This window comes from Peromyscus californicus, unplaced genomic scaffold, assembly GCF_007827085.1.
Source record: "Peromyscus californicus insignis strain IS unplaced genomic scaffold, ASM782708v3 Scaffold_6__1_contigs__length_162567912, whole genome shotgun sequence".
Taxonomy (NCBI): domain Eukaryota; kingdom Metazoa; phylum Chordata; class Mammalia; order Rodentia; family Cricetidae; genus Peromyscus; species Peromyscus californicus.
The window spans coordinates 99,211,748-99,238,700 of NW_026294584.1; the positions used below are offsets into that span (position 1 = coordinate 99,211,748).

Here is a 26,953-nt window from a genome sequence, read left to right on the forward strand (position 1 = left end):
AGGCTATCCTACACCCGGACACCAATGAGAAGATCTTCATGCCTTTCAGAATGTCAGGTGAGCTTCTGCCTACCAGGGCTGTTAACTGTGGCCCCAGCTAAGAGTGGCCACATGCTCAGATATTATATGAAAAAAACATGCATTCACCCCAGAAAGGGTGCTGATGGCATCCCAGAGAAACCGTGCACTCAGATCTCTTGGTGAGCCACCGAGTTTTATTAGGGTTACTTAAAAGGAGCATAGCTGGTGCTCCGGCAGGGGCATTACCAAAAACCCCATCCCAGCACAGGTAGCAACCCGCGACAGCAGCGTCCCTGGCACCCCCTGTCCACCTTGCAGGCAGCTCCACCTGGAGTCTCCTCAGCAAGTGTTTACTGCTTCTACAGCCTCGGAGAGGGCCTTGGGCATCTTGTAACTTTCTGAGCACCCTGAGTCTTGTTGCAAGTACCTCCATCCTCTGAGGCCCCCTTCCTCCAGCCCCCTTCCTCCAGCAGTGAGTATTTCTATTTGAAGGGGGCAGTCACAGCACAGCACCGGAGAAAGGCATGGCCTGTCACATACAGCCACATTCCTGCCCACATGTTCACGTTAGCTCAACCCTGTTGGACACTGACCAGGCACACACCTGCCTCACTTCCCACCTGTGTGGTTGGGGTGGCGCTGTGGCCTCTGCAGCGGATTTTGGCCTCCACTGAGTCACAAAGCCCTTCCTAATAGCAACCTCATGTCACCTGTTTTGAGTAAGCCCTGCTTGTACAAGTCCCATCTGACCCCTGGCAACCCACTTTTTCACACTGTCTGCTCCCTCCTCTAGGCCATAGCATCTAGGTGGACTCACTGTCCTCTGACATTGTTGCTAAATACCCTAACCTTCTGGATAGCATGCAATGTGTACTCATGACCCTGTGCGTTCTGTGGAATCAATGTGCACAGGAGTCATGCGTTTCTGCCCCGGGAAGTCCCGGTCCGGTAGTTCCTAGAGGGCTGTTTTGTGTGTTTCACACTTGGGGCTCAGAGTACAATTGTTCGGGTTGAGGGGGAGGCCCTTCCCCTGGTCTGAGAGGTTATAGATTTTGCCCCAAGTCACTCTGCAGAGGGGTATACACTCTGCAGAGGTGTGCTGCCATCTCTTCCTGGCCATTTTTACCCACCCTGATTCATGAGAATGATGTAGAGGGCTACTGTCTGCTGCCTTGGAAAGGCCTCCACCTGGCTAGAAAAGGAGACCTCGATCAGACCAGACCCTCCCTGCCTCAGAAAGCCTGACCTCAGAGACTCAGTCACGATGTGGCTGCCTGATGCATTTTGTAAACTGGGGCACTAGCTATTAGGAGCCCGGGCTTCGCTGTGAAGGGCTTAGGCAGCAAAGGCTCTGAACATGTAGAACCTAGAGTTAGAGCTGTACACTGTCCCTCTACTGGGTAGAGCAGGCTCTCACCCCAGCTTGCCTTTTATAATTCTGGACCTTTCTGAGGCAGGCATTCATTTCAGCCCCCTTATTCCACCCCCCAAACTTGGCCCTGTCCCCAGAGGGAGGCGCAGGAGAGCCGCGGCACCAGCACATAAAGCTGTGTTTGTTCAGGATGTGAACCTGGGTTCTCCATGCCACTCAGATAAGTCTGGTCCCTGCTGCCTGGTCATCAGCTGACTGTTTACTATAAGTTAGAGGTATAAGGGACAGAAAGTTGCTCACTGACAGCAGTGAGGAAGCCTTGCACACAGGCCAGGACCCGGCCAAACCTCACTCAGTACTCTATTGCTCTCCGAGGCTGGCCAACCAGAGAACACTAGCGCTTTGAAATGCTCTAGCATCGAGCGCATGCCCATCTCAGGTGGAGAGGGAATTCTGTGCCAGGAATGGCTGTGAACTGGAAGAAGTAAAAAAAAAAAAAAAAAGCTAAAAGAGGACGCTTAGGGCTCCTGGGGAGATGAAAGCATAGGGATGGGGGTATTGTGCCCCAGGGAGGAAAAGGTTCCAAGGTCCGCTGGTGACCAGCAGCAGGCTCTTCTGTCTGCAGGCCAGCCTCTGGATTCTGGAGCCTGGGGAAAGGGGCAGAGGGGGGCGGCGATTGTTGAGGGGTGAGCCCTTTGCAGTGGGAAGGCTGAGTTGAAGGAAGACTGTGGTGTTTCTGTGATTGTCCTGGACTTCTTCACCAGGGCCATGGGGCGGAGCAAGCCCCAGAGACTTCTGGGTATCTCACGAGACCCAGAAGGTTCATGGGACCTGACTCTTTTTCTCTCCCCACCCACAGGTTACATTCCTTTCGGGACGCCAATTGTAAGTCTTACCTGCAAAGGGTTTTCTTTTCCAAAACGAAACTTCAAATGTCTAACAGCATCATTGCTCATAAATACTTGGAGAGGATAGTTTACTGTCCCCGTGGGGCACGGCTGGGAGAAAGGGCACACACATCCTTCTTCTCCTTGCTGCCGTCCAGTGCTGCACCAGGAGTTGCACCCACCCAGGGTGAGGAAGTGCCTTGGACCCTCACTGGAGACTGGAAGCTTTCCAGAGGAACCGGGGAAGTGGGAAGACAAGGGCACCTTGTGAAATTGAAATTGCAAATTAATTCAGAAAGGGTTTCTGGTGTTCTTTTTGTTTGGTTTTGGAGTCGGGTTTAGCCCTGCTCATGATTTCTTTCCTGTGTTAAGTATTCTGTGTTATGAATATGGATTAAGTCTGAAAAACAGTGTTGAATGAGAAAATAGTAGCACAGTAGTAATACTCGCTGATGTCATTTATATCATGTTTAAAAATGTGCAAAGTGATAGTATATATAGTGTATGGGTGTATGTTCTGTGTATCTGTGAGATCAGCCCTGGGATGGCAAGCAGGAGTCACTGTACCTTTCCCCTTGGGTGGAGAAGGTTGGAACCCGGCAGGAAAGAGGAGCCATCATTTCTGCTGGTTCTTATAGAAAAGGCAACATTTCCACAGTCCTTTGAGGAAGTGAAAAGCACCAACAACAGAGAGCACATCATGTTATCCCCTAGACTTGTGTGTGCTTTAAAAACTTCATCTTATACACACGCACTTTTAATTTTGAAAATGGTTTGTTTCCCCCATATTTCATTTTTTTATTCAACTTTTCCCCCTAATGCTCTCGATCAAACCTAAGACCTTGTGCTCGCTGAAGAAGTTCTTTAGCACTGAGCCACATCCACGGTCCTTGGGGGTCTTACTTTTTTTGTTTGTTTGTTTGTTTGGTTGGTTGGTTTTTTGAGACACTTTCTCTGCATGGCCTGGAACTCCTGATCCTCCTGCTTCAACCTTCCAAGTGCCAAGGCTACAGGTGTATACCGTTACACTTGGTTTGAAATAAATAAGCTATATGTGTCCCTGTTTTTGTTTTTTGAGGTAAGGTCTTGTGTAGCCCAGTCTAGCCTCGATATGTAGTTGAGGTCGACTTTGAACCTGTCATCTCCTGCCTCCACCTCCTGAGTCCTGGGATTACAGATGTGCACCACTGTACTTGCCTTATGTGATTCTACGGTTGGGACCCAGGACCCGCTGAGTGCCAGCACTCCACCAGCCAAGCTGGATCCCACCCTCTCTCAGCCGGGTTTTCAACTTCTTTGCTGGCTTGTCAATTATACTTGGTTAATTTTTCCATTTTGTTCCTGGTTTATATTGGAGCAATTGTTTTTTCACTGGTTTTTAATTGGTCCTTTGGAAGGGGACCCTCCTAATTCTGGTGGTGACCATTCACTCACATTGTTTTAGAGCACAGATATGTTACATTTTATAGATAAGCATTATAAATACGGAGAATTAAATAGCAAATATGAGGTGTGTCCCTATCCGGTGCCATGTCGTGTGTCGTGTGTGTGTGTGTGTGTGTGTGTGTGTGTGTGTGTGTGTGTGTGTGTTCCTGCCTGAGTAGGAGGGGGCTTGGCATACTGTTTTGTCCTGTTTTTCCCCAATTGAATAACTATTATTACAGGTGTTCAGAGGCTCAGAAGCAGAGACTCCTAGGAAAAGGAGCTTTCTAAGATTGCAGTCACCTAACACTTGTCTCATAAAGGACTCTGAATGAGGTTGGAGACACAAAAGGAGACAAGACAAACTCTGCCCTCGAGGACTTTGTCTGCCGGGGGAGGCTGAGAAGCCTGGCTGCAGGGTGATCCTGAATACAAACAGAGAGATCAAGAACTCCATTCACATTTGGGGCATTGTCGTTTTTTTTTTTTTTTTTTTTTTTTTTTTTTTTTTTTTTATGAATTCAGCTATGCAGCCCAGGCTGGCCTCAAACTCCCAAGCCTGTCTCAGACTCCCGAGCACTAAGATTGTGGTCCTGTGCCACCAAGCCTGGCTCTTCCTCTAGTCTTTGCTTCTATCCACCTGCCAGTGTTTTGGAAATGATTTGGAGCCTTATCAACAATTGTCTCAAACATCGTGATTACGTAGGCCTTGTGTCTGGCTAGAAGGCTCTTTTGAGTAACATTTGGAGCTTGTGGACCATCCACTGTGTGCACCATGGCTTTGCAGGCAATGTCTTCTCTCCCCTCTCAGGCATGAACAATATTTGGCTCAAATGTATTTTCTTTTGTAAGTAAATTTTTCCATTTCTTTGGGAATCATTTGATATATTTTTCTCTTATCTTTGGAGTTCAAAAATATCTCTAGGATTAAAAGAAAAAAAGATGTATATTTTATACAAGTAATATATGAATATGTTCCTTGGGATTCAAAAATACCACCAAGAGTTTTTTTTTTATAAAGAATATTTTAATGCTAGCACATGCCTGTAATCTCAGCATTTTGGAGATGGGGACAAGAGGATCAGGAGTTCAGGGCCAGCTTCAGCTACAAAGAGTTCAAATCCCTAAGATACAGGAGACTGTGACTAAAAGTAATTAAGATTTAAAAATAAAATATTTAATATTTATATAAGCAATATATGACTGTCTTCTTAGCTTTGAATTCAGACAATACAAGCAGAAGCACAGGTGTGTACATATAAGTTATCATGTACAGTTATTCTTTTGAAGTCAGATTCCCTGGCTTGTGCATAGAGTTTGAACTCTACCAAAGGCCGAGACAGGAGGGTCACCTGAGCCGTGCAGTCAACTTTGAGACCAGTCAGGTCAACACAGTGAGGTTACTTCTCAAAAAGAAAAGAAAATAGGAGGAAGGAAAAAAAAAGGCTTCAGTTGTAGAACGCCCAGTAATAGTCCAGGTTGGCCAGGGAGCCAAGAATGACCTTGAATTTCAGGTCGTCCTGCCTTCAACTCCAGCTTTCTGAAATCACAGACATGCATTGCCACACGTGGTTCATGTGTTGCTGGGGATGGAACCCAGGTTTGGTGCATGCTAGTCAAATACTTCACCAGCTGAGCTACACCTATGGCCTGGTATTCTTTAAACAAGTATTTTTATTACTTTGTTTTTTGGGGTGTTGTGCACATGCCATGGTGCATGGCTGGAGTCAGTTCTCTCTTTCTACCAGGTAGGTTCCAAGACTTGAATTCAGGTCATGGGGTCTTTGGAGCAAGCACCTTTACCCACTGAGACATCCCTCTCAGGCCCCAGCCTGATTTTCTTATTTCTTGTCTTGAAAGTGTTTATGGCTGTGATTTGCCTTTTAAAGGTACTGGTATCATATATTTCCGTGTGTGCAGATACATAATATAACCCTATGTTATTGTTTTCCAAATAAGTTTGAAATTATAATTTTGAATCCTTAGTTGAGATTTTAAAAAAGATTTCTTTTTAAATTGTTTTGTGTGTGTGCACAGGTGTCTAGGTGGCCATAGAGGCCAGAGGTATCAGATTTCCCTGTAGCTGGGGTCACAGGTGATTGTTACCTACTTAGTATAATGCTGGGAACCAAACTTGGGTCCTCTGCAAGAGCAGTATGTGCTCTTAACCATTGAACCATATCTCTGGCCCCAAGATGTATGTATGTATGTATGTATGTATTTATTTATTTATTTTGGAGCTGAGGATCGAACCCAGGGTCTTGTGCTTGCTAGGCAAGCGCTCTACCACTGAGCTAAGTCCCCAACCCCCCCCCCCAAGATTTATTTTTAATTATGTGTTCTTGTGTATGGGTTTGCACATGTGTGTGCAGGAGTCTGCACAGGCCAGAAGAGGGACTGGGATCCCCTGGAGCTGGAGTTACAGGAGTTTGTGAGCTGCCTGATGTGAGTCCTGGGAACTGAACCCTGGTCCTCTGCAAGAGGGACACCTGCTCTTAGCTGCTGAGCCACCTCTCCAGCTCTTGGTTAGGATGAAGTGGTTCCTTTTAAAAAAGTATTATTTGTTATTATTATAGCTTAGTCTTATTCAGAGAACACGACCTTTGTAAGTCTGTCACTTAGAATTTATTGTGGTTTTCTTTGTAGCATAACTGTTATCAGTTATGTGCAGGATTATCTGTATGTTACCGAAAATGCAGAGTAACAATGACTTAAACAAATTATTTTTCTCAAATGTCAAAGAAGTTTGGATGTGGGTAGAGCTGCCCAAGGCCATCAGGAACCCAGTCTTCGATTTCCCATCATTCATTCTCAGTGCTGGTTTTTACTGTACGTGTCACCTCACAGCCCACGTGATAGTTGCTGGAATCCAGTCATATGCACATTTCAGTGAGGCCAAAGAGGATACGAGTGAAATATCTCCCAACTGAGTCATCCATCTTTGAGGAGTCTCCTTGGGAGTCCCATACGACCGTGGCATTTCTTGGGGTATTTAGCTGGTACGAAATTGATTCTCAGTCACACAGAGAGTTTTATGAATGAGAAAGAAGGATAGCATAGTTAATAGGTAGGCATGCAAGAGTCTGTCAGTCATTTCTGTGCTTGCACGTATGTCTCAGTGTGTGTGTGTGTGTGTGTGTGTGTGTGTGTGTGTGTGTGTGTGTGTGTGTGTGCACGCACATGGTTGTGTATGTGTAGGTCAGAAGACAACCGGTGTTGTTCATCAGGTGCTGTCCATCTTGATTTTGACACAGGGTCCCTCACTGACCTGGAACTCACCAAGCAGTCTAGGCTGGCCAATGAGTCCCAAGGATCCTCCTGTTCCCATTTCCCCTGTGCTGAGATAAACGTGTGTCACCACACCCCATACCTCACTTCTTTTTAAAGTGGGTCCTGGGGGGATTGAACCCAGGTCTTCATGCTTGTAAGGCAAGCACTTTACTGACTGAACCATCTCTTCAGCCCCGACATAATAATTTTTTGTAAACATTTACGTTGATACGCCATTTGACAATATTATTAAACCAAAGACCTGGGCATCTGAGCTGGTCACTCACAGGTAGCTACGGGCTCATGACCCACTAAATGACCAGGTGGATTCTTGCAGAGTCAGTGGCTGCCCTCAGCCAGGACAGATCAACAAAGCCGTGGGCTTTAGCTCTGCTTTGTTAGGGTGCTTTTGTGTTTGTTTTGAGACAGGGTTTCGCGGTATAGTGCAGTCTGGTGTTGAAATGGTGATCGTCCTGCCTCAGCCTGCTGCGCGCTCGAGTGTGTGCTTGCCGCTCTGTCTTTATTTCTCCAGTGCCCCTGAGGTGCTCCCCTCATGCCTGAGGCAAACCCATTGTTGCAGGGAACTGCAGCCCTGCTGGTGTCCAAGCTTGGGATGCTGGTCTCCCCTGCCGTGGGCTGTGCACTGTGAAAGCAGATGTGCAGTGTGGACCAGTCCTCAGAGCCTCTTGAGTTAACATATAATGTGGAGACAGGACACCTCAGAGCAGCAGTGATCTCTCCACTGAGGCAAAACAGGCAGCATGGCTTGGGACATGATATCCCGGTAGACAGCCCAGCAGCGGACCGTCTTCTGAGCCTCAGATAGCCATGTTCCAAGATTCAGAGCACTGGGCCAGAGGTGGATCTCCAGTTGAGCCCATGGATGTGGAGAACCCATGGCTTTCTGTCCCTGCGCTTGGACATGGGCAAGAACCATGGCAACTCATAGGTTCCACTCTTGACTCCCACTACTACCAAATCAAAACCTAACCTTATATGGAAGGGACATGACTGCTTCCCCAGCACTTCCACCTGAGGCCTGGCACTCCTCAGCCACAGTATCCCCTCTAAAGCCCTACTGTGGCCTGACAGCCCTGAACATTCACTCATTACTGGTCCTAAGGGTCTGGAAGGTTCCAGTCCACACCTTCATGAAGCTCCTGGTCAGAGTGAATAAGAAATCATGCGCGGGTAGAAGCCACTGAAAACGCTTACCGAAATAGAAACGCGGGTGCCAGCGAATGTGCTAGGAGCTGGGCCCCTGAGTGATGAAGGGAAGGGGAGGAAGGCTGGCAGGTACCTCAACTGAGAAGCTCCTAGATGCCACATCCAAGCAGCCTCCTGCCTGCATGAGCATCCCTGCTCGACCCCATGCCCTCCTGCGTACCCTGAGAATAACCTCACTCCCTACCCCAGGGGCTCCAGAGGGACAAGCTGGTTCTCTCACACGCACGGGTGCCAGTTTAGTCAGCAGATTTCACAGATCCACTGGCACCCATGTCGGGGCTTATTTTAAGCTTAACATTTAAAGATGGGAACTTTCCCCCACTTTAGTGTGTGGCAAAAAGATCCCAATTTATACAGAAGCACGGATGCTAAGCCAGTGTGCCCAGGCCACTTCTGCGGCTGCTGTGGCCCAGTACCCATTGTTTCAGGGTCCTCCAAGAAGCTCCCACCATGGGGGTGCTTCCTACAGTCAATAGCCCTTTCCCCAGCCTCTTACTGCAGTATGGAACACTGTCCTTCCCATGAGCCCGTAGTGGAAGGGGCAAGGCTTCCTGCCCTGGGTCTGTGTGCCTCTTCTGTCTGTTCCCTGCATGCCTCACATGCCAGGAGCTCTGCCCTTCATGGGCCTAAGGCTGCCTGGGTACATTTGCACCTTCCTCTTCAGCTCCATGCTCCCTTCCAGCCTGGAACTTTCAAATCTCAGGAGGAATGCACAGACCATGAGCCCCTGGCCAGTGAGTCTGATGCCCTGTCTGTCTCTCTATCTCTCTATCTGTCTGTCTATCTATCTATCTATCTATCTATCTATCTATCTATCTATCTATCTATCTATCTATGAGACAAAGCCTCAGAAATAACTGAGCTTGTCCTAAACTCACTAAATAAATGAGGTTGGCCTTGAACTCCTGATTCTCCTGCTCCACCTCCCAAGTGCTAGGATTACAGGTGTGCATCATTGAAACTGGTTCATGCAGTGCTGGGCATGGAACCTAGAGCTTTGTGCATGTTAGACAAGCACTATACCAACTCAGCTACCTTTCTGGTCATAGATTCTGACTTTCTTGGGACATTCTAGGCTTGGTTACACAATCTGAGCCTTTTCTTGCTGCTCCAGATGCTCCCATGAGTATAGAAACCCCAAGACTCAGAAGGCACTCCTGAGGTCACTGAATGTCCACTGTGTGGGTGGAGCGAAGGGTCTACTTTATGTTGGGGCTTGTCCATGTCTCAGGGCTTTCCTGGCATCCCGAGTCCTTCCTAACCCAAACTGCTTTCTCTAATATCCTAATCCCAATCCTAGTTCCTCCCCTCCCCCCGCCCACCTCCAGTGCCACCAAATAACAGTCATTTTGACCCCATCCATGCCATGCAAGAGGTGTCAGTCCAGTTAAAGCTAGACGCCGCCAGCCAAGGTTAGGCACAGTCTTGACAAAAGGTACTTCTTGAGATGGCCGCATCCTTTAAATAGCAGTGACATCCCTGATGCACCAAAGTGTTACTTTTCATTCAGATCATTAGCCATATAAATCAGAAGATGGAGGCAAAGCACAGGGAAAAAAAAAACTAGCAAGCTGTTGGGTCCCCAGCTGTGGCAGGTCTGTGAGAGGCAGCTGTTGAGGAGGAGGAGGAAGAGGAGGAGGAAGAAGAGGAGGAAGAGAAGGAGGAAGAGGAAGAAAAGGAGGAAGAGGAAGAGGGGGAGGAAGAAAAGGAAGAAGAGGAAGAGGGGGAAGAGGAGGAGGAGGAGGAGGAAGAAGAGGAAGAGGGGGAGGAAGGGGAGGAGGAGGAAGAGAAGGAGGAAGAGGAAGAAAAGGAAGAAGAGGAAGAGGGGGAAGAGGAGGAGGAGGAAGAGGAGGAGGAAGAGGAGGAGGAAGAGGAGGAGGAGGAGGTAGGAAGGGAAGGTCTCAAAAGGCAGGTGCTCCACTGGTGAGGGTTGTGAACACCCGCTGACTTCTCACCTCCAAAGCTGAGGGCAGTTCTGGGGAAACAGACTGCAAACCTGAAGCCAGCCGAGGTGACTATAAGGAGGAAGGGGAGGATGATGGGAGCCTGTCAAGGAGCTGAACCTCGATCTGAATGGAGACCTGAGGAATGGAGAGAGGTGCTGAGCTAAGAGGCAGTGGGGTGGAGGGTAAAGTTATTCCTACCCTTTTCCTGTCACTTGGGATAATTTGGTGGTACCCTGTGGTGAAACTCAACATATGTTTCACTGCCCAATAGTTTGATGTTTTTGTTGCTTGTGTGTGCACACACATGCACATGCCGGTGTACAGACTCGTGTTTGGAGGCCAGAGGTCAACATCAGGTGTCTTCCTGAACTGTTTTCCACCTTACTGTTTGAGACACCGACTCTCCCTGAATCTGGAGCTAACCAGTTGTCTGGATTGGCTGGCCAGCTAGCCCCCAGACTCCTCCTGTCTCCACCTCCTCAATGATGGGATTACATGCTGCCACATCCAGCTTCTTATGTGTGCGCTGGGGGTCAAACTCAGGTCCTTGTACAGCAAGGCATTTACTAACAGGGCTATCTCCCAGTGCCCCCTTTAGATTTGTTTATTTCTATGTTATGTGTGTGTTTTACCTGCATGTGTGTGCATGCACTGCCCGTGGAAGTCAGAAGAGGGCGTCAGATCCCTTATAACTGGAGTCATAGACAGTTATGAGCCACCATGTTAGGGGCTGGGAACTGAAGCCAGGTTTTTCTGTAAGAATTAGTGCCCTTCACTACTGAACCATATATATATGGGGCACGGTCTTATGTAGCTCAACTAACCTTGAACTTGTTATGAGCTCTGCGCAAAGTCTTTCCATCAACTGAGAGTGATATGGGAAGTGGCAAGGTGTAGATGCTGCTTAGGTCTGAGCTTGGCCTGTGTCCCCCCCCCACACACACACACTTCAGCAGCTCAGGTAACATACACTCCCCCCAACTCCCCCGCCCCTCGACTCAGCAGCTCAGGTGACACTCCTGGCCAGGAGACTGGGGTGTTTGAGGTGCTGTTTAGGTTCAAGAGATGACTCAGAGGCTAACAACACTGACTGCTCTCCCAGAGGACCTGAATTCAGTTCCTAGTACCCACATTGGGCAGCTCACAACTGCCCTTAATTCCACCTCCAGGGAATCTAAAGTTTTCATGTTGCCTCTGTGGGCACCTGCACTCATGCACATACCCACACATATACACATAAATACAAATGCAAAGAAATCTAAAAAAAAAAAACAACAACCTTGTCTGTCTATAGCAGTTAGGACGCTGAAGTAGCGATGGAATAAGGGGGTGAGTTTTCTTTTGAACTATTTTCCAGGTGGGAGCCGAGCTACTGAATCCATTCTCTATTTTATCCTTAGAGTGGCACACATTGTCCCTCTTCAGCCCCAGAGCCCAGGTGGGTGGGGTGCTGAGCAAGGTTGTTTGGGAGCCGATAGCAAGAGTGAAGACGGTAATGCCAGGCATGCTGATTCCAGTGCCAGCAGCGGCGTAACTCTGTATGTGGTGTCCCTTGACAGTGAAGGCTGCAGTGCTGTGCCACAGACACCCCACACTCTGCACACATTCTTAGGGACTCCTGGTTAGCCGGAATCAGCCTCTGGGAGAGGTTCAGACGGAGCTGGTTCTGATCCTTGCTGTCTATCTATGGTCTGCCGCATCTGGCTGACCCTTGCACCTCCCATTCTCCACAGGCTTGTACCTGCATGTGACACCCATGAACACATGTGTACAAGCACTCACACAAGGCTTTATGTTCTGAGATGATGCTCAGTTGTGAGGTGCAGGCTGTGGGGCTCAAAGAAGCGGGGCAGGCTAGGCTGGAAGAGGAACTAGACTGGAGGAGGGTGACACCACCACCTGACATCCAGGAACATGTGCCAGACACCGAGCCAGATTCCGTCTGCGCCCTTCTTCCTCTCCTGACTCTCCTGAGAGATGCCAGGGCAGTCCTTTATTTAACAGGTGAAGACAGGTATGAAGAGCTCCGGTAACTTGCTTGGGTCAGTCTTGGCTCCAGCATCCATCGATCGCTAGTCCACAGCAGGACAAGTGATAAGACTGGATGGCCCATGGTACCCACAGATGTGTGGAGAGGACAGCCAGCAGAGGGCTGGTGCTGTAGAGGGGACTCCAGCCACTGCATGAACTATAAATGCGAAGATGGATGTGTGATTTGGCCAAGGTCCTGCAGCGCGGGAGGGTGGGGGCGGGAAGAAAGCCTGGCTGTTGGCTCCCGCTTCCTCTACTTCCACTTTCCCTGGTCCCCATGCATTCTGGGCACTCTCCACCATGTGTGGCCATGCCTGCCGCGCTTCCCTCTTGGAAGAGGTGTGATCCACTGGCATCAGCCGGGTGGACTGGCTCCCTCTCTCCCTCTCTTCCTTCCCTTCCCCTGCCATGTTCTGGAAAGGGCAGCAGGAGGGAATGTGGGCAGGTTGCACCAGAGATATACATCTGAGAGCTGAAGGGAACATTTATTTTTAATGTAGACTGAAAAAGAAAAGGAAGTTATAAAATGCCTGCTCTTGCTCCTGGGACTGTGCAGATGGTGCTGTGCATTGCCTAATAGGGAACAAGTCTGCATCATGCGCTCTGGGCCCTGCCTGGCTATAGGGACCCAGAGGGCAGGGTCCTAGAGCACCTGCCTCAGACCGCAGAGGGCTCTTTGGTGTCCGTGGTCTGCTATCTTTACCCTCTTCAGATTGTCTTTTGCCAATTTCTGAGACATTCTTCTCAGTCAGACCAGTGGCTCTGTTGTCCCTGATGCCTCAGTTGCCTGGCTTCTGTCACACATACACGAACACACACTGACATACATGCACTCACGTACACATGTCTACCTCAGCAGAAGTCGACCTCTTTGGCCAATAGTCAACCCTGGCCTTCCTAAAGTCCTGCTCGAGTGTTAGGGTCCGTTAGCCTTGCTCACTCCCATGTGCCTCATTGACCTGCCTAGCTGTCTTCCTGACTCGTCTGGACTTGGTGTTTTGTGGTTAGGGAGTATTTGGGTTAGTTTTCTCTTCGCTGTGACGAGATGCCCGATAGACACAATTTAAGTAAAGAAGGAGTTGTTTGGGCTTGTAGTTTGAGAACATTGTCCCTCATGGTGAGAAGTCATGGCAGCAGGGACTGAGGCAGCTGGTCACATTAAATCCACTTCTCAGGAAGCAGATGAATGAAGCGCTCAGCTAGCTCTCTACTTTATAGGGCTGTCTACATTGCGTGTGTGTGTGTGGGGGGGGTCTTCCCACCTCAGCTAAATCTTACCACCATCACAGGGACCCTCTAATCTCCCCACTCCCCACCCTGCCATTGCTGGAAGCTTCGGGGCAAATAATATACACTATGCCCCATTAACAGGCCAGAGTGGTAACTGAACCGCCTCTTACTTTGTGCTTATGGAGACGAGCTGGAGGAGTGCCCTAAAATCAGAACCAGATTGCCAAGCTAGAGATTGAGAGACCCAACTCTTGAATTTACTGTAAAGGTTTGGGAAGATCCCTGCACTTCTCAAGGCCTCGGCAAAATATGGAAAGTCATCTCTATTTTATAGTGCCCTCCTTATTATCAGGTTATGCTAGGTGATTCATGTTGGCAGGGTCGGCCAATAAGGCGATCTCTTTAAGAAAGGCATGGGGAAGTTTCAGTGGTTTGGGGTACTGGCATGGACACCAGGCTTGTGTTACCGCAGGCAGTGAGGGTTTTCAACATAGTCAAACACTTGCTAGTCAGAGTCATGTGCAATGGGAATGTGTCTGACTTAGCCTAGGTACAAATTTATTTAGGGCTCTGGATTATTCTAGAAAAGATTATACGTCAGTTTTAAGAACGCATACTATAGAACAAAACAAGCAAAGTTAAAAGTGACACCCAAAAAGGGTTAGCGAAGGGAAGACCACGAGGCTGGGAATGGGTAAGAAAATGAGCAGTGTGGTCTGTATCCATGAGATCTGTGGACAGAGAAAGCTGGCCCCAGCTGCTGCATTTTCTTTTATTTATTTATTTATTTATTATTATTATTATTATTAGTGTGTGTGTGTGTGTGTGTGTAACACTATGTATGTGTGGAGGTCAGAGGACAACTCTGAGGAGTCAAAGTGTAAGTAGTTCTAAGGCTGGAACTCAAGCTGTCAGGCTTGCAGGCACACACCACTGAGCCATCTTGCTGACCCTGACCTAGGTTTCTTACTGGTCAGACACAGGTAAATGGCCCAGGGACTGCAAGACAAATGCAAACCAGTTGCTTGGACATGCGACCTCTGATTCAGAAACCAGAAAGTGTCTTTGAGGTAATTCAGTGAGGGAACCCCATGATTCAAAGTGCAGTGACCATCCTGGACAGCAGGTGCCTTGGTGGTACACAGAGTCCCAGGTAATGGTGTCTGAGGATGTTCCTGGTGGCTTAGGCATCATCCAGAAAGTTGGGATTTGGGGGTGAGGGTTGTATTGCATAGTCTGCAGTCTGATGATGTATAAACCACAGATGGTGGGGTACCTGAACACCCATCAGTGGACAGTCCGAGTTGCCCCAGTTTAAGAGGTGGCCACTCGTGTGCTTGTGTGTAAATACGTGACCCCCCCCCCCCTCCCCTCAGCTCTCCTCTGTCACTCTAGGTTCAGTTTCTCTTTACTCTGACTAGAGACCCAAGGAAGAAAAGAAATACCTGGATCCCTTGGGAGACAGCGCCTCACAGACGATGGAGTTACCCCTCCAGACAGTTAGAACCTGAGAATAGACTTTTAAACTGAGCTGGGGGAGGGGCGTAGATGGCTAAATCTGAAAAATGCCTGTTATGCAAGCGTGAAGACTTGAGTTTGGATCCCCGGAATCCACGGGAAAATCCAGGCACAGTAGTGTGTGCCTGCAACCCTAGCGTGGTGGAGGAGGGGTATGGAGACAGGTAGATCCCTAAGGCTTATTGGCCCGCCAGAGATTCAGTTTCAGTGAGAGCCTGTCTCAAAGCATAAAGGTGGTAGGGCTAGAGAGATGGCTCAGTGGTTAAACACATTGGCTGTTCTTGCAGAAGACGTGGGCTAGCTTCTCAGCTCATGGCAACTCACAACCATCTCTAACTCCAACCCTAGGAGATCCAACACCCTTTTCTGGCATCTTAGGCACTATACGTAAGTGATACATAGACATACATGTAGGCAAAACACCTATATATGTACATTAAAAATAAATAATAAATATGGGTGGAGAGTGATTGAGGAACACATTCTATATCTCCCTGGGCCTCCCCATGCGTGTACACACAAACACATCCCAAACACAACACAACATACGCTGGGATGGAGTATGTGTGGAATTGATCTAGCACTTCAAGGTCAATATTTTTCCTCATAGGACAGAAAGGTCAAGCTCCAGAAGAAATCATGAATCTGAGACCACAAGGCTAAATAGAGCTGCAGCTGAGGCCCATGGTCTCCTGCCTAGATCTCAGTGCATTGTCCTAAGTGGCCAATGCACAAAAGAATCAAGTAGAGATTGCATCCTGGAAGAAAATTCCTGCACGTAGCTCCTGTCAGAGCTGTGGAACGGCTTCACGTTATATAATTTTATTCAAACTGATATGGGCCAACAAATATAAATGTGCGTGTGTGTTCACTGTTTTAAAACATTTTAATGTTTAAAACATGATTTACTAATGCTGCTAAGGATGTCTAGAATTTGATTTACTGCATAGTATTGAATGTTTATACTTGTTCCTTGCGGAAATTCTTGCCAAAGAGCCATTTTATCTACAGGAATAATAAATAAGTCAATATGTGGATGGCTGTGCACATTTTCCCCATATGCAGCCGTACTTGGTAGATGCTGCTTTGCACACAAACACTCCAAAGGTAAACTTAAGAGACTCACACAAGTCCTTGATGTCCAAGGTGCAGCCAGTGTCGAGATCAGCCAGGCATGGTGGTGCACACCTGTAAGCCTGGCATGTTCGAGGCAGAGGCAGGAGGATCAGAAGTTCAAGATCATCCTCAGCTACATAGGAAGTTCTGAGCCAGCCTGAGCTATATTAGACTCTGTCTCAAAAAGCGGGAGGCAGGTAAGATGATTCAGTGGTTAAAGCCCTTGCTGTGATGACCTGTGTTCAGATCCTTGAATTTGGATCCACAGATCCCATGTAAAATGCTGGAGGTGGCAGTGTGCATCTATAACCAAACATTTCCATAGTGTGATGGGGAGTGGAGGTGGGAGAATTGCCCAGAGCTCATGGGCTGGCTTGCCTGGAGCACGCAGTGCAGGGACAGAGACAAGAGAGACCTCACCTCAAAACAAGATGGAAAGTGAGAATTGACTCCTTAAAGTTGTCCTCTGACCTCCAAATGCATGACCCTTGGTGTTTGTGTGTGCAGACACAGCCAGAGACACAGTCACAGCCACACACACACACACACACACACACACACACAATCAGGGCTGGAGATGTAGCTCAGTGCTTGCTTGGCATGCACAAAACCCTGGATTCAATCCTCAGCACCCCAGCATGGGTCTGTTTCCTGCGATCCTAGGACTTGGGAGATAGAGGCAAGACAGGAACTTCAAGATCATCCTCAGCTATACAACAAGTACAAGGCCATCCTAGGACACATAAGACTGTTTAAAAAGGGTGTGTGTGTGTGTGTGTGTGTGTGTGTGTGTGTGTGTGTATAGAGATGGTTCAGTGCAGTGGTTCTCAACCTGTGGATTGCAACCCCTTTGGGGTTTAAATGGCCCTTTCACAAAGATTGCATATCAGATCTCCTGTATATCAAATATTTACATTATGATTCATAATAGTAGTAAAATTACAATTCTGAAGTAGCAACAAAATAATTTTATGGTTGATGGTCACTACAACATGAAGAACTGTATTAAAGGGTTGCAGCATTAGGAAGGTTGAGAATCACTGGCTTAGTAGTTAAGAGCCCTTGTTCCTCTGCCAGAGGACCTGAGTTCAGCCACTAGCACCCACATCAGGCAATTTGCAAACGCCTATCACTTCAGGGGATCCAGTGGCCTCTTTTGGCCTCCATGCATAGAAACACACACAGAGGCAGAAACTCGTACACATAAATAAATAACAAAGTCTTTTACAGGCAGCCAGCAAGTCTAGATTCCAGTGCTGTTTGGGTTTGAGGCACAATGGGTCTACAAGCATACCTAGTGTGTTTGTTCATCCATTCATCCACTCGGTGTGCTGGCTTCCCATTGTAACAGAATGCAGCGTAAAGGAGAAAGGGGTTTGATTTCGCTCACGGTTTCAGAGGTATCGGTCCATGGTCACTTGGTTCTGCTGCTTCTAGGCCTGTGATGAGGCAGAGCACTGTGGCAGAGAGCACATCCATGGTTGAGCAAAACAGCTCAGGGCATGTGGATGGGAGGCCGAGAGCATGCATGAGGGGAAACGCCTAGAGACAGGCTATGCCTTCAAAGGCACCATCTCAGTGACCCACCTCCCCCAATAACTCAGGGGTGCGTTTTGTAGCGCCCTCACGGACTAAGCCTGTAGCACATGACCTGTGGCCCAGTCGTTAGGCTAACTACAGTGTCAGTTTACTCTTGGTGAAGGCTTAGCAGTGGCACATTTCCCCAGATTCTATGTGTGAATCCCTTGAAGGACGTTGAGATTATTTAATTCTCACAAGAATCCTATAGGAGAAGGGTTCAGTCTACTTGAGGGGAAGAGGTGAGGTTCCTTTTGCTTGCTCACTTGTTTTTATTGCTCCCTCCAGTTATGGAAATAAATAAAATCCATTGTTAATAAAAAGGCAGAAGTCAGAAGACCATGAGAAAGTAGTCTGGAATGACTTCCATGGAAATCCACAGCTAATTCTGCTAACTACAGTTGCTCTGTGTGTGTGTGTGTGTGTGTGTGTGTGTGTGTGAGTGAGTGAGTGTACAAGTGTGTATGTGTGTGTTGGGTAGACAGCTGTATTTTTTCTTTCATATGAGAAGGATTACACAGTAATGTAATTCTACACTCAATTGTCTTTATGACATCCAGCCTCACTGTCGGCATCACTGTGCACCTGCATACCAGACCACACCAGTGTCCATAGAGCTCCAATTCCCTCTTGTCCATGGCTATATACTTTTGCTTTGCAAACTCATGGGGTGAACCAAGCATGGTGGTACACACCTGTAATCCCAGCACTCAAGAGGCTACAACAGAAGCTGTGATTTCAAAGCTAGCCCGGGCTACCTACTACATTGCTGGTTAGCCTGGATACAGTGAGACTCTGTCTCAAAAAAGTAAAACAAACAAGCAAACAGAACCCCTAAAAGCTTTGGGCATTTCTGTTGCCTTCCTCAACCTACCCCTCTTACTTCCCTAGGTGGTGGGTCTTCTCTTGCCCAACCAGACGCTGGCATCCACTGTCTTCTGGCAGGTAAGAACCTGTGGAGAGGGTTTCTGAAGGCAGGTGCGCACGCGCTCACGCGCACACATACACACACACACACACACACACACACACACACACACACACACACACACATTGGTATGGAACTTCCTCACCCCATTGTCTTCTGTTTCATCCAGGCCCCTGGGTCGAGTGCTTCTATCCCCTGCCCTTATCCCTAAACCACCAAGACCTCGTTTCTGCTGAACAGGCCCCCAGCACCCCAGTGTGATGCCAGTCATTTGTGTCACTTTAACCTTCAGATGGAGGTGATGAGGGGCCATGTACCCTCACCGGGAACACGATGGCACGTTAGTGGCAACTCATTCTGTCCATTGGTTGCCTGACCCATGGTCAATGACCTGAGGCCTGTGGCCTCTTTCTGATGTCAGGGTCATGCTAACCAGAAAGAAGCTCCTGTTGCTTCTAACAGAGCCCCTGGCAGGCAGAGAGGGGTCAGATAATGGAGGCTCTGTAGGAGGTGAATCCCACTAGCTTCTGGATTCTTCCGGGACGGTTTGTACGTTCAGATCTTGGATGCAAATGGTATCAGCATCCTGAGGACCGTAACCCCACCCCAAGCTTCCATACTCACCTAGATGTCACCTCAGCGTCCCCACCTCTCTGCACATGTAGAGACAGTTTCCCATGATTTCTGGCAGGGGTGGAGGTGGGGTCTTCTGTAGAGGCGACCGTCCCTTCCCTCACGTCTCTCCTTGTTGCCTTCAGTGGCTGAACCAGAGCCATAACGCCTGTGTGAACTATGCAAACCGCAACGCTACCAAGGTGAGTGTTGCCGCCTTCCCTGCGCATGGCAGGTTCAGGTGGGAGCGACCTGGTCATTCTCCCTGCAGTGCGACAGGCCACCATCATGGGTGTCAAGCACTGCCCGCTTTGAGCGCTTGTTTATGCTGCCAGCCCCACAGGCGAGCGGCATTCAGCTTGCTTGGCATGGGTCAGCAGGAGCCTCTGGGAAGAGCCCTGCAAGAGGTGGGTAAAATAAGGGGAGGTCTGTCAGGTGTGAGTTCTGCTGGCTTCTGGGTTCTCGCAGAGAAGCTTGTGCACTCCAGTACTGGATCCAGAAGGCATCAGCGTCCCGAGGACTGAACTGCCCTAAGCTTCTGAACTCACTAGGAGCCAGCTCAGTGTCCCCAGCTCCAGATTGCTGACCACACAGCTGGTCTGTGATAAGGCCATCTTTCCTTCTGGGCTATCCTCGGATCCAGAGGAATCTAGGTTCCCTCTGAGGGGCCGTTCTTAATGTTTTCTGACAGTGGCAAAGAGAGCAGAGTTAGAAGCTGGCCTTTGTCGTGGGAACTTGAGGGGCCAGAGACTCGAAGGACACCGCCTCATCTAACCCTGCATACCTAGTCTCTCTTGCAGGTCTCACCCATATGGTTCCACTCAGTTGCCTCCTATATAACCTTAGGCCAGCTACCTCCAAACTGCAGCTGTAGCAAAGACAGGTTCTTCAGCTTTCCTTTAATTCTTCTTTATGTTGGGACTTGAGATCTTTTGTTCTGTGGAACTACTGGGCAATAGTAACGTACTGACAGTGAAGCCCCCTGATGCCTGGGCTGAGGGGGCTGTGAGAGCCAGCTAGACTGGCTGGTGAGACAATGCCATCTCACACAGACAGTGTGCCAGGCCTAAACACCTGCTCACAACACAGCCTTCCTAATGGGACCCTAACAGCTTGGGCATAAAGGACCTGTGTGGGCCCCTTCTGTTTCCCACCGTCAGTCAGCAGTGTCCGCCCAGATCTTTCTAGAACAGGGCGGAAGTAAAGGAGCCCAGTGATACCTGCCCCTGCCTTGTATGTTCTGCTTCGAAGGTTGCTGAGGGAGGCCTGGGCCCCTTTGGCTTCCTGAGGGAGTGCTTCTCGCTGGCCAAGGAGACCACTGGAGCTTTGGACACCCAGTGTGTCTACCTTTCTGCCTGTCTTCCAGCCTTCACCTGCATCCAAGTTCATCCAGGGCTACCTGGGAGCTGTCATCAGTGCTGTCTCCATTGCTGTGAGTAACCACCCAGGTCCCATGGGCTGCTGCCAGGGTGTGGGGAGTGGGGTCTGCAAGGGATGCCCAGCCGTGTTTCAGAGAAGAGGCCCTGATAGGAAGAACACAAATTGGCACTCCAGGGCATCGGGGAGGATGGAGATGCAGAGTTCGGGGTCGGGAGGTCGGCCATCTCTCTGTCCCTGCACCCAGCACTCTCTTTAGAACGGGTCCACTCTTTGTCTCCCTAGTGCAGGATTTTCCACAGAGCAGTCTCTGGGGCGCAGTCTCTGGCTGTCTACAGTCCCAGTTCACTGCTTCCAGACTCAGGAATTTCCTCTCCCTAACTGAGCTAGGGGTCCCTGGACAGCAACTGTGTGAAGCCTGAGGCTCCATGATAAAGGGGTGTGTGTGTCTTTTTCTAGGTCTTTACCTGTCACTTAGAGAAGGCCGTTGGCCTTCAGTGGGACTGGTATAGAGGGGACAGAATTGTCTCTATACAAACTCTTCAGTCTTGGCTGGAGGGTCACTCGTCCAGCCTCCCCGGAAGGTTTAGAGAGCTCTTCAAGCCCGGCTCATGTTGAGTCTTTGCAGACCCGTAAGAATAAAGCTGGACTGAGTGAAAGTGGGATTGGTGGTTCCCAGGTGGGGACAGCAGGCAGGCAACAGAGTGTCATGGGCCACAGCCAGAGCGAGGAGTCAAGCCTCTGGGACATTGTCCAACCTTGTTCCTACCCCTGTATGTATGTCACTTCCTGGATCCCCTTTGGAGTGGCTTCTTCTAACCAACTCCAGGGGGTGAAGTGCCTTCCACTTCTGTCACTAATAACACAACAAATGCATTAATTGTTAGAAAAGAACGGAAGTACGAATCAGGGCTGGGAATGCGGCCCAGCCGGTCGAATGCCCGCCTAGCATGTGCAGAGCTTTGGTTTTGATCCCCAGCACCACATGAAACAGGTCATGGTGGTCCATGCCTGCACCCAGAACTCCTGGGGTGGAGGCAGGAGGACCAGAAGCTCAGTCATCCCAGGTATGTAGTGAGTTTGAGTCAGCTTGGGCTCCATGGGACTTCGTCTTGACAACAAAGATGACTGAACAGCCAAGAGCACGAGCTGCTCTTCCAAAGGACCTGGGTTTGATTCCCAGCACCCTCGTGGTGGCTCACCACCATCTGGAACTGTCTTCTGGCCTCCACAGGTGCTGTACACGCATGGTGCACATACATGCAGGCAAAACACGCACATAAAAGCAATTTTTAAATTTTTTTTTTAAAAAAAATAGAAAATGCAAATGAGCACAAAGAAAGAATTCACATACACTAATCTTTTGATCAACCCTCTTCCCTCATCTCTTCTGTCACTAAACATAATTGTACACACTGTGTGACAAGCCATTCATCCTACACACTCACTGCTATTGCTGTTCTTCTAAAGTAGAGCTTTGGGGCTGTCCTCAAGTGGCCTCTTTTATTTCACTCCCACGCAGACCAAGCCATCTCCAAGTGGCTGTTAAGTGGGCCATCCCTTCTTGTGCCTGGGATCTCATTCTTCCCCTGAATCCTATGCCTTACTGCCAGTTAGAAGCTATATGCAGCCAGACCTGTGTAGACGGCTCACTGTAGAAAAACTGCAAATCTGCCTGGTAGCCCTGCAACCCTGCATGAGCTTAGTGTGGGAGTCAGAACCAGAGCTCTCCTGAGAGGGGAGAGGGCTCATTCACCACCTCCCCGCTCTGTGAGGCAAGAGGAGTTCGGAGCCTCCCTGGCTCAGCTATTTCAACAGTCTCTCCCTTTCTGGAGATGTTCTGATGAAGCAGAAGGGTCTGGGAGGAGGGGGCCACACAGGGAAGGGCTTGAGTGAAGAGATCATTGCCCTGGTACCTTCCCCTTGGGCCTGTGGCTCAGGAATTCTACTTCTGAAAGCTCTGGCCTCTCTGAGTCCCAGTCCTTAGGATCCAGCTGGTGGTGGGGTCCCGTTCATTCCATCCCTATACTTCCCAGGCCTGTACCGTGCTCAGATAGCCTGGTGGAGGAACATAGAACCCGGCAGAGTTACTTGGGCCTTGGGCCTTCACACTGGGCTGTGCTTGCACAGTGTGGGACACCCTCCACCTCCTCCTCTTTGCTTGGTTCCCAGATTCCCCCAGAGGAGATTTTCCTTGACCTAAGTCCCAGAAACCTCTTGTTCTTCCCACACTCAGTCACACCCTGTCCTCTCATTGTCCCCAGTGGATTACAAGTTAGCTAGGGACAGGCATCTGTCCTGTCCCCCACAGAGGGAACCATAGAGCCCTGTGCCATAAATACCTATTAATTAGGCTGCTGATTGATCGCTGGCCTTGAGAGGCCCCTCCTCTCCTCTCCAGGAGCCTGAGCCTTAGCAGTGGCATGTCCCTCTGCCTGACGACTTCACACAGCGAGGGGCTCACTCAGGCAGATGGAGTGGAGTTCCTGACTTGGAAAATCGGCAGCTTGCTTTCTTTTCTTTTGTGTGTATAAATCACAAAACTGCCTGAGACAGGGGCTTGATTTTATTTTCCTCTCCCTTGTTCCCTGGAACCCCAGGCCCTGCAGCCTCATTAACTGATTTCGGCTTCAATTAGAGACAAATCCCCTCCCAGGGCGAGCCTGTTAGGAGCAGATGACCTGCAAACAAGTGTCACGGCCCCAGTGGTTGGCCCAGTTCTGGCATTAATTAAAACGAGTCCCTACAAGCAGGTGGCTAGATGGGGCCTGATGGGCTGAGAGCAGAGCCCAGAGACTAAGCTAAGCTGAGGTGCAGCTTCCTCTGTGGGGTCTGCAGAGCCTCCCCTCTCTCTCTCTCTCTCTCTCTCTCTCTCTCTCTCTCTCTCTCTCTCTCTCTCTCTCTCTCTGGAGAACTCTTGACCTTGGCCAGTAGCACCCCCTCACCAATCAGTCATTCCCCCCAAATGAAACCTCATTCTGGGCCCTGGACTGTTGGGGTGAGAAGCTTCTCTGGGGCCCTCCTAAATAGATTTGGCAATGTCTGGGCACTTGCTTTAGAATAAAAAAGAAATCCCGTCTTAAGTTATTTTTAAAACCTAACAGTTTGCTGTCTTTTAACAAAAGAAGCCTCGCGCGGTTTTCTTTGTGTTTTTCTTCTGAAGTTCATGTGGAATGCTTCTAGGCTGGCCCTCATGATCTCTATGAAGGGAGAGAGCAGGCAGGATCCTCGCTCTTTCTGCAAAGCCTGGGATGGGCCAGACACTTTGCAGGAGCCTGGGCTGCAGCTATGGCTTTCAAGATGCTGGGAGGGTGAGTGGAGAGCAATGGGGCCGTCAGAACCCTGGTGGCGCTGACTCTGAGGTACCTAACTCAGTCCCAGGGATGACACATGACACAGATGGAGAAAGCCAGCCGAAGGCAGGGCTGGATGTCCCAGAGAGAGGGCACAGCAGATTCAGAGGCAGGCAGGAAGATAGGAACGGATTCTGGACACCGTCAGAAGTGTCTGCCATGTAGAGAACAGTGGTGACAGTGACAATAAATCATGGCAGTGGTCTTCGTTAGGGGCTGTGAATGCCATACAAGGAATCCAAGACTGGCCAGTGCAAGGTCTTGGGCAGAAGTAGGAGGTGGCAGGTGCAACCCACTCACCACTGGTTCCTGGGTGGGGATGGACCTGGGGCTGACATCTGTGACTTGCCAGAGGCTGGTTGGTGGACCCTAATGACAAGAGACACTTTGGTGTCCTATCCATGACTCCTTCATCTTCAGCCAAGCCTTAGCTACATTGGCCTCTCCTTAAAGAACAATGCAGACCTCCTTTCCCCCAGTCCTTCCTATGTTAGATGCCACATTTGTCTGCAGGGAGAGGCCCAGGGAATCTTATCTGCAGGGAGAGGCCCAGGGAGTCTTGTCTGCAGGGAGAGGCCCAGGGAGTCATGTCTGCAGGGAGAGGCCCAGGGAATCTTGTCTGCAGGGAGAGGCCCAGGGAATCTTGTCTGCAGGGAGAGGCCCAGGGAGTCATGTCTGCAGGGAGAGGCCCAGGGAGTCATGTCTGCAGGGAGAGGCCCAGGGAGTCATGTCTGCAGGGAGAGGCCCAGGGAGTCATGTCTGCAGGGAGAGGCCCAGGGAGTCTTGTCTGCGGGGAGAGGCCCAGGGAGTCATGTCTGCGGGGAGAGGCCCAGGGAATCTTATCTGCAGGGAGAGGCCCAGGGAGTCTTGTCTGCGGGGAGAGGCCCAGGGAGTCTTGTCTGCAGGGAGAGGCCCAGGGAACCTTCTGGTTCTCATTGCTTGTCGGCAACCCTACATGCCCTTGATGGTCAGGTTAGTAAACAGCCACTCAAGCAGTAACAGTGGCTAATCCTTACAGAGTGCCAGCACTGTGCTAGTTCAGCCCCATTTTACAGATGGGGAAATTGAGCATGGACTGAAGTCGAGCAGAGCCTCTGCACCCCACCCCCCGCTTACTCACATACTCTTCAGTTAACATAAAGGCTCCTCTGTCCTGTTTCCACTAGGGCTTACTGAGATTTGAGAAGAAATATTACTGTACCCTTGGTAGGCTGGTTCCCCCACAGGCACCCCAAGATTAGCGGAGACTAGAGGTGGCTCTTTAGATCTACCACCAACCTTCTGACTTGGTTTCTAGACGTCTGTCTTCTGGCCAACATTAAGTCAGCGGTATGAGTCAGAGCACACCCTGCCTCCTGAAAGGCAAGGTCTGACTGGCTGTTTGCAGGGGCATAGCCAGGCCTCCTTTCTGTTCTCAGGGTTCCCAGGGTAGTTGGGACATAGTGGCACCCATGAATCCTAGTCCAGGCTATTGTCATGCTGCTTTCCCCTAAAGTGACCTCTGGGTTGGAGGGGCCATGGCATAGACCCAGCAGCCGAATCTGAAGCGTTCCAGAAGCGTGCAGATGGTGGTGCCGGCAGTGGCGAGTCAGACATGAGAAGCAGCCCTGCATCTGTCCTGGGGAGGACAAGGGTCTGATGTAACTGGTTTCCTCACAGCCAGCGCACTGGTCCCTCCCGGACGCAGTTCAGGCTTTCGGTGTGACCACCGCTCCCGGCAGATCAGCCCCTCGGTGGCAGCTGGAGCTGACAGGCGCTATGGCTGTTGACCAGCTGTTGACCAGCTATCCCATTCACCTTTGCTGCTGTGCCCCTGAGCTCACTGCCAAGCCACAGGGTGCCTGAGGCTAGAAGACAGTTGACCTTCAGGAAGGGTCACCAGTGGTCCACTTGGTGGCCAGGTTTAGTTTACATAGCTGTGCCCTCTGGTGGGAACTTCTGGTACTTCAGTGATTTCCTGACCCATCCCTTGCCTTCCAGGGCCCACACACACCTAGGACCTTAGGACATGTGACTGTCCAGTCACACAAGCGAGGTCTAAGGTCTGATCTTATGCCATCCCTCTTGTCTCATGCCTTCTCCCTCACTGTTCTTCAGGACCACTTAGACCCCATTGGCAGGTACAGCAGGGTTTGCAGAACCTTGCAGACAGCCCAGTGTTCCGTGACTCCGCAGAGTCTCTGCAGCGCCTTCCTCCCTCCTCGCTCTCTACCTAGCTACCTCCTACTCACCCTCAAGGTTCAGTCAGCTGCACTTCGTCTCTGAAGCTCTGGTGACCTTCAGGGCCCCCTCCCCCGGCTGAGTATGAAGTGAGCCTGGAAGGTGCCCACAGACCAGGCAAGCTCAGTGTTTGCCAAGGAGATGGAGTGGTTTGCAAGGCAGGTCTGCTCTGTGCCCTCTCCGTTTTTCCCTTCAGGCCTCAGACAGCATTCATTTTGATATATCACTGAGTCCACTCTTACTTTACCACATACTGGGAATTCAGTGGGCAGGTAAGAGAGACAAGCCTGGGACCTGGTACTCAGTGTCTGTTGGGAGAGATGGATTTCTATTCAAGTCCACAGATACGAAATATTGTGGTGTTTTTCCAGTTATCAGATGCAATTATTATTTTGATTTAGAGACATGTAAAAAGGCAAACACATATGTACTTAGAGACTGAGATACATGGAAGAAAGTTCTGGCCTTGGGCCGGGGGTGAGGGGGGTAGCTCAGTTGGTGAATATGCTTGCCTTTGCCTTGCAAGCTTGAAGGCCAGAGCTTGATTTCAGAAGTCACATAAAAATCTGAGTGTGGGGCTGGAGAGGTGACTCAATGGTTAAGAGCACTTGCTGCTCTTGTAGGGGACCAGAGTTTGGTTCTCATACTGGGGCAGTTTACAACATCCTGTAACTCCAACTCCAGGGGAGCCCATGCTCTTCTGGCTTCAACAGACACTCACACATAAGTACACACACACACACACACACACACACACACACACACACACACACAAGTTAAATTAAATTTAAAAGCCATGCATGGTGGCCTATACAGAATGCTAGAGAAGTGGACTCAGGCAGATC

At 49.7% G+C, this 26,953-nt stretch overlaps 1 protein-coding gene across 5 annotated transcripts in view; it reads left to right on the forward strand.

The window, feature by feature from the left end:
- The window catches only part of Sfxn5 (sideroflexin 5), a 129,020-nt gene that overhangs the window by 49,569 nt on the left and 52,498 nt on the right, over window positions 1-26,953 (forward strand). For 4 of the 5 annotated variants that reach the window (XM_052721361.1, XM_052721356.1, XM_052721360.1 and 1 more), the window contains exons 5-9: window positions 3-57; window positions 2,253-2,278; window positions 18,510-18,563; window positions 19,305-19,361; window positions 20,525-20,590. In XM_052721361.1, coding sequence (XP_052577321.1) covers window positions 3-57; window positions 2,253-2,278; window positions 18,510-18,563; window positions 19,305-19,361; window positions 20,525-20,590 — 258 coding nt within the window. The remainder of the gene's footprint in view (window positions 1-2; window positions 58-2,252; window positions 2,279-18,509; window positions 18,564-19,304; window positions 19,362-20,524; window positions 20,591-26,953) is intronic. The other variant, XM_052721359.1, reaches the window with a different exon arrangement.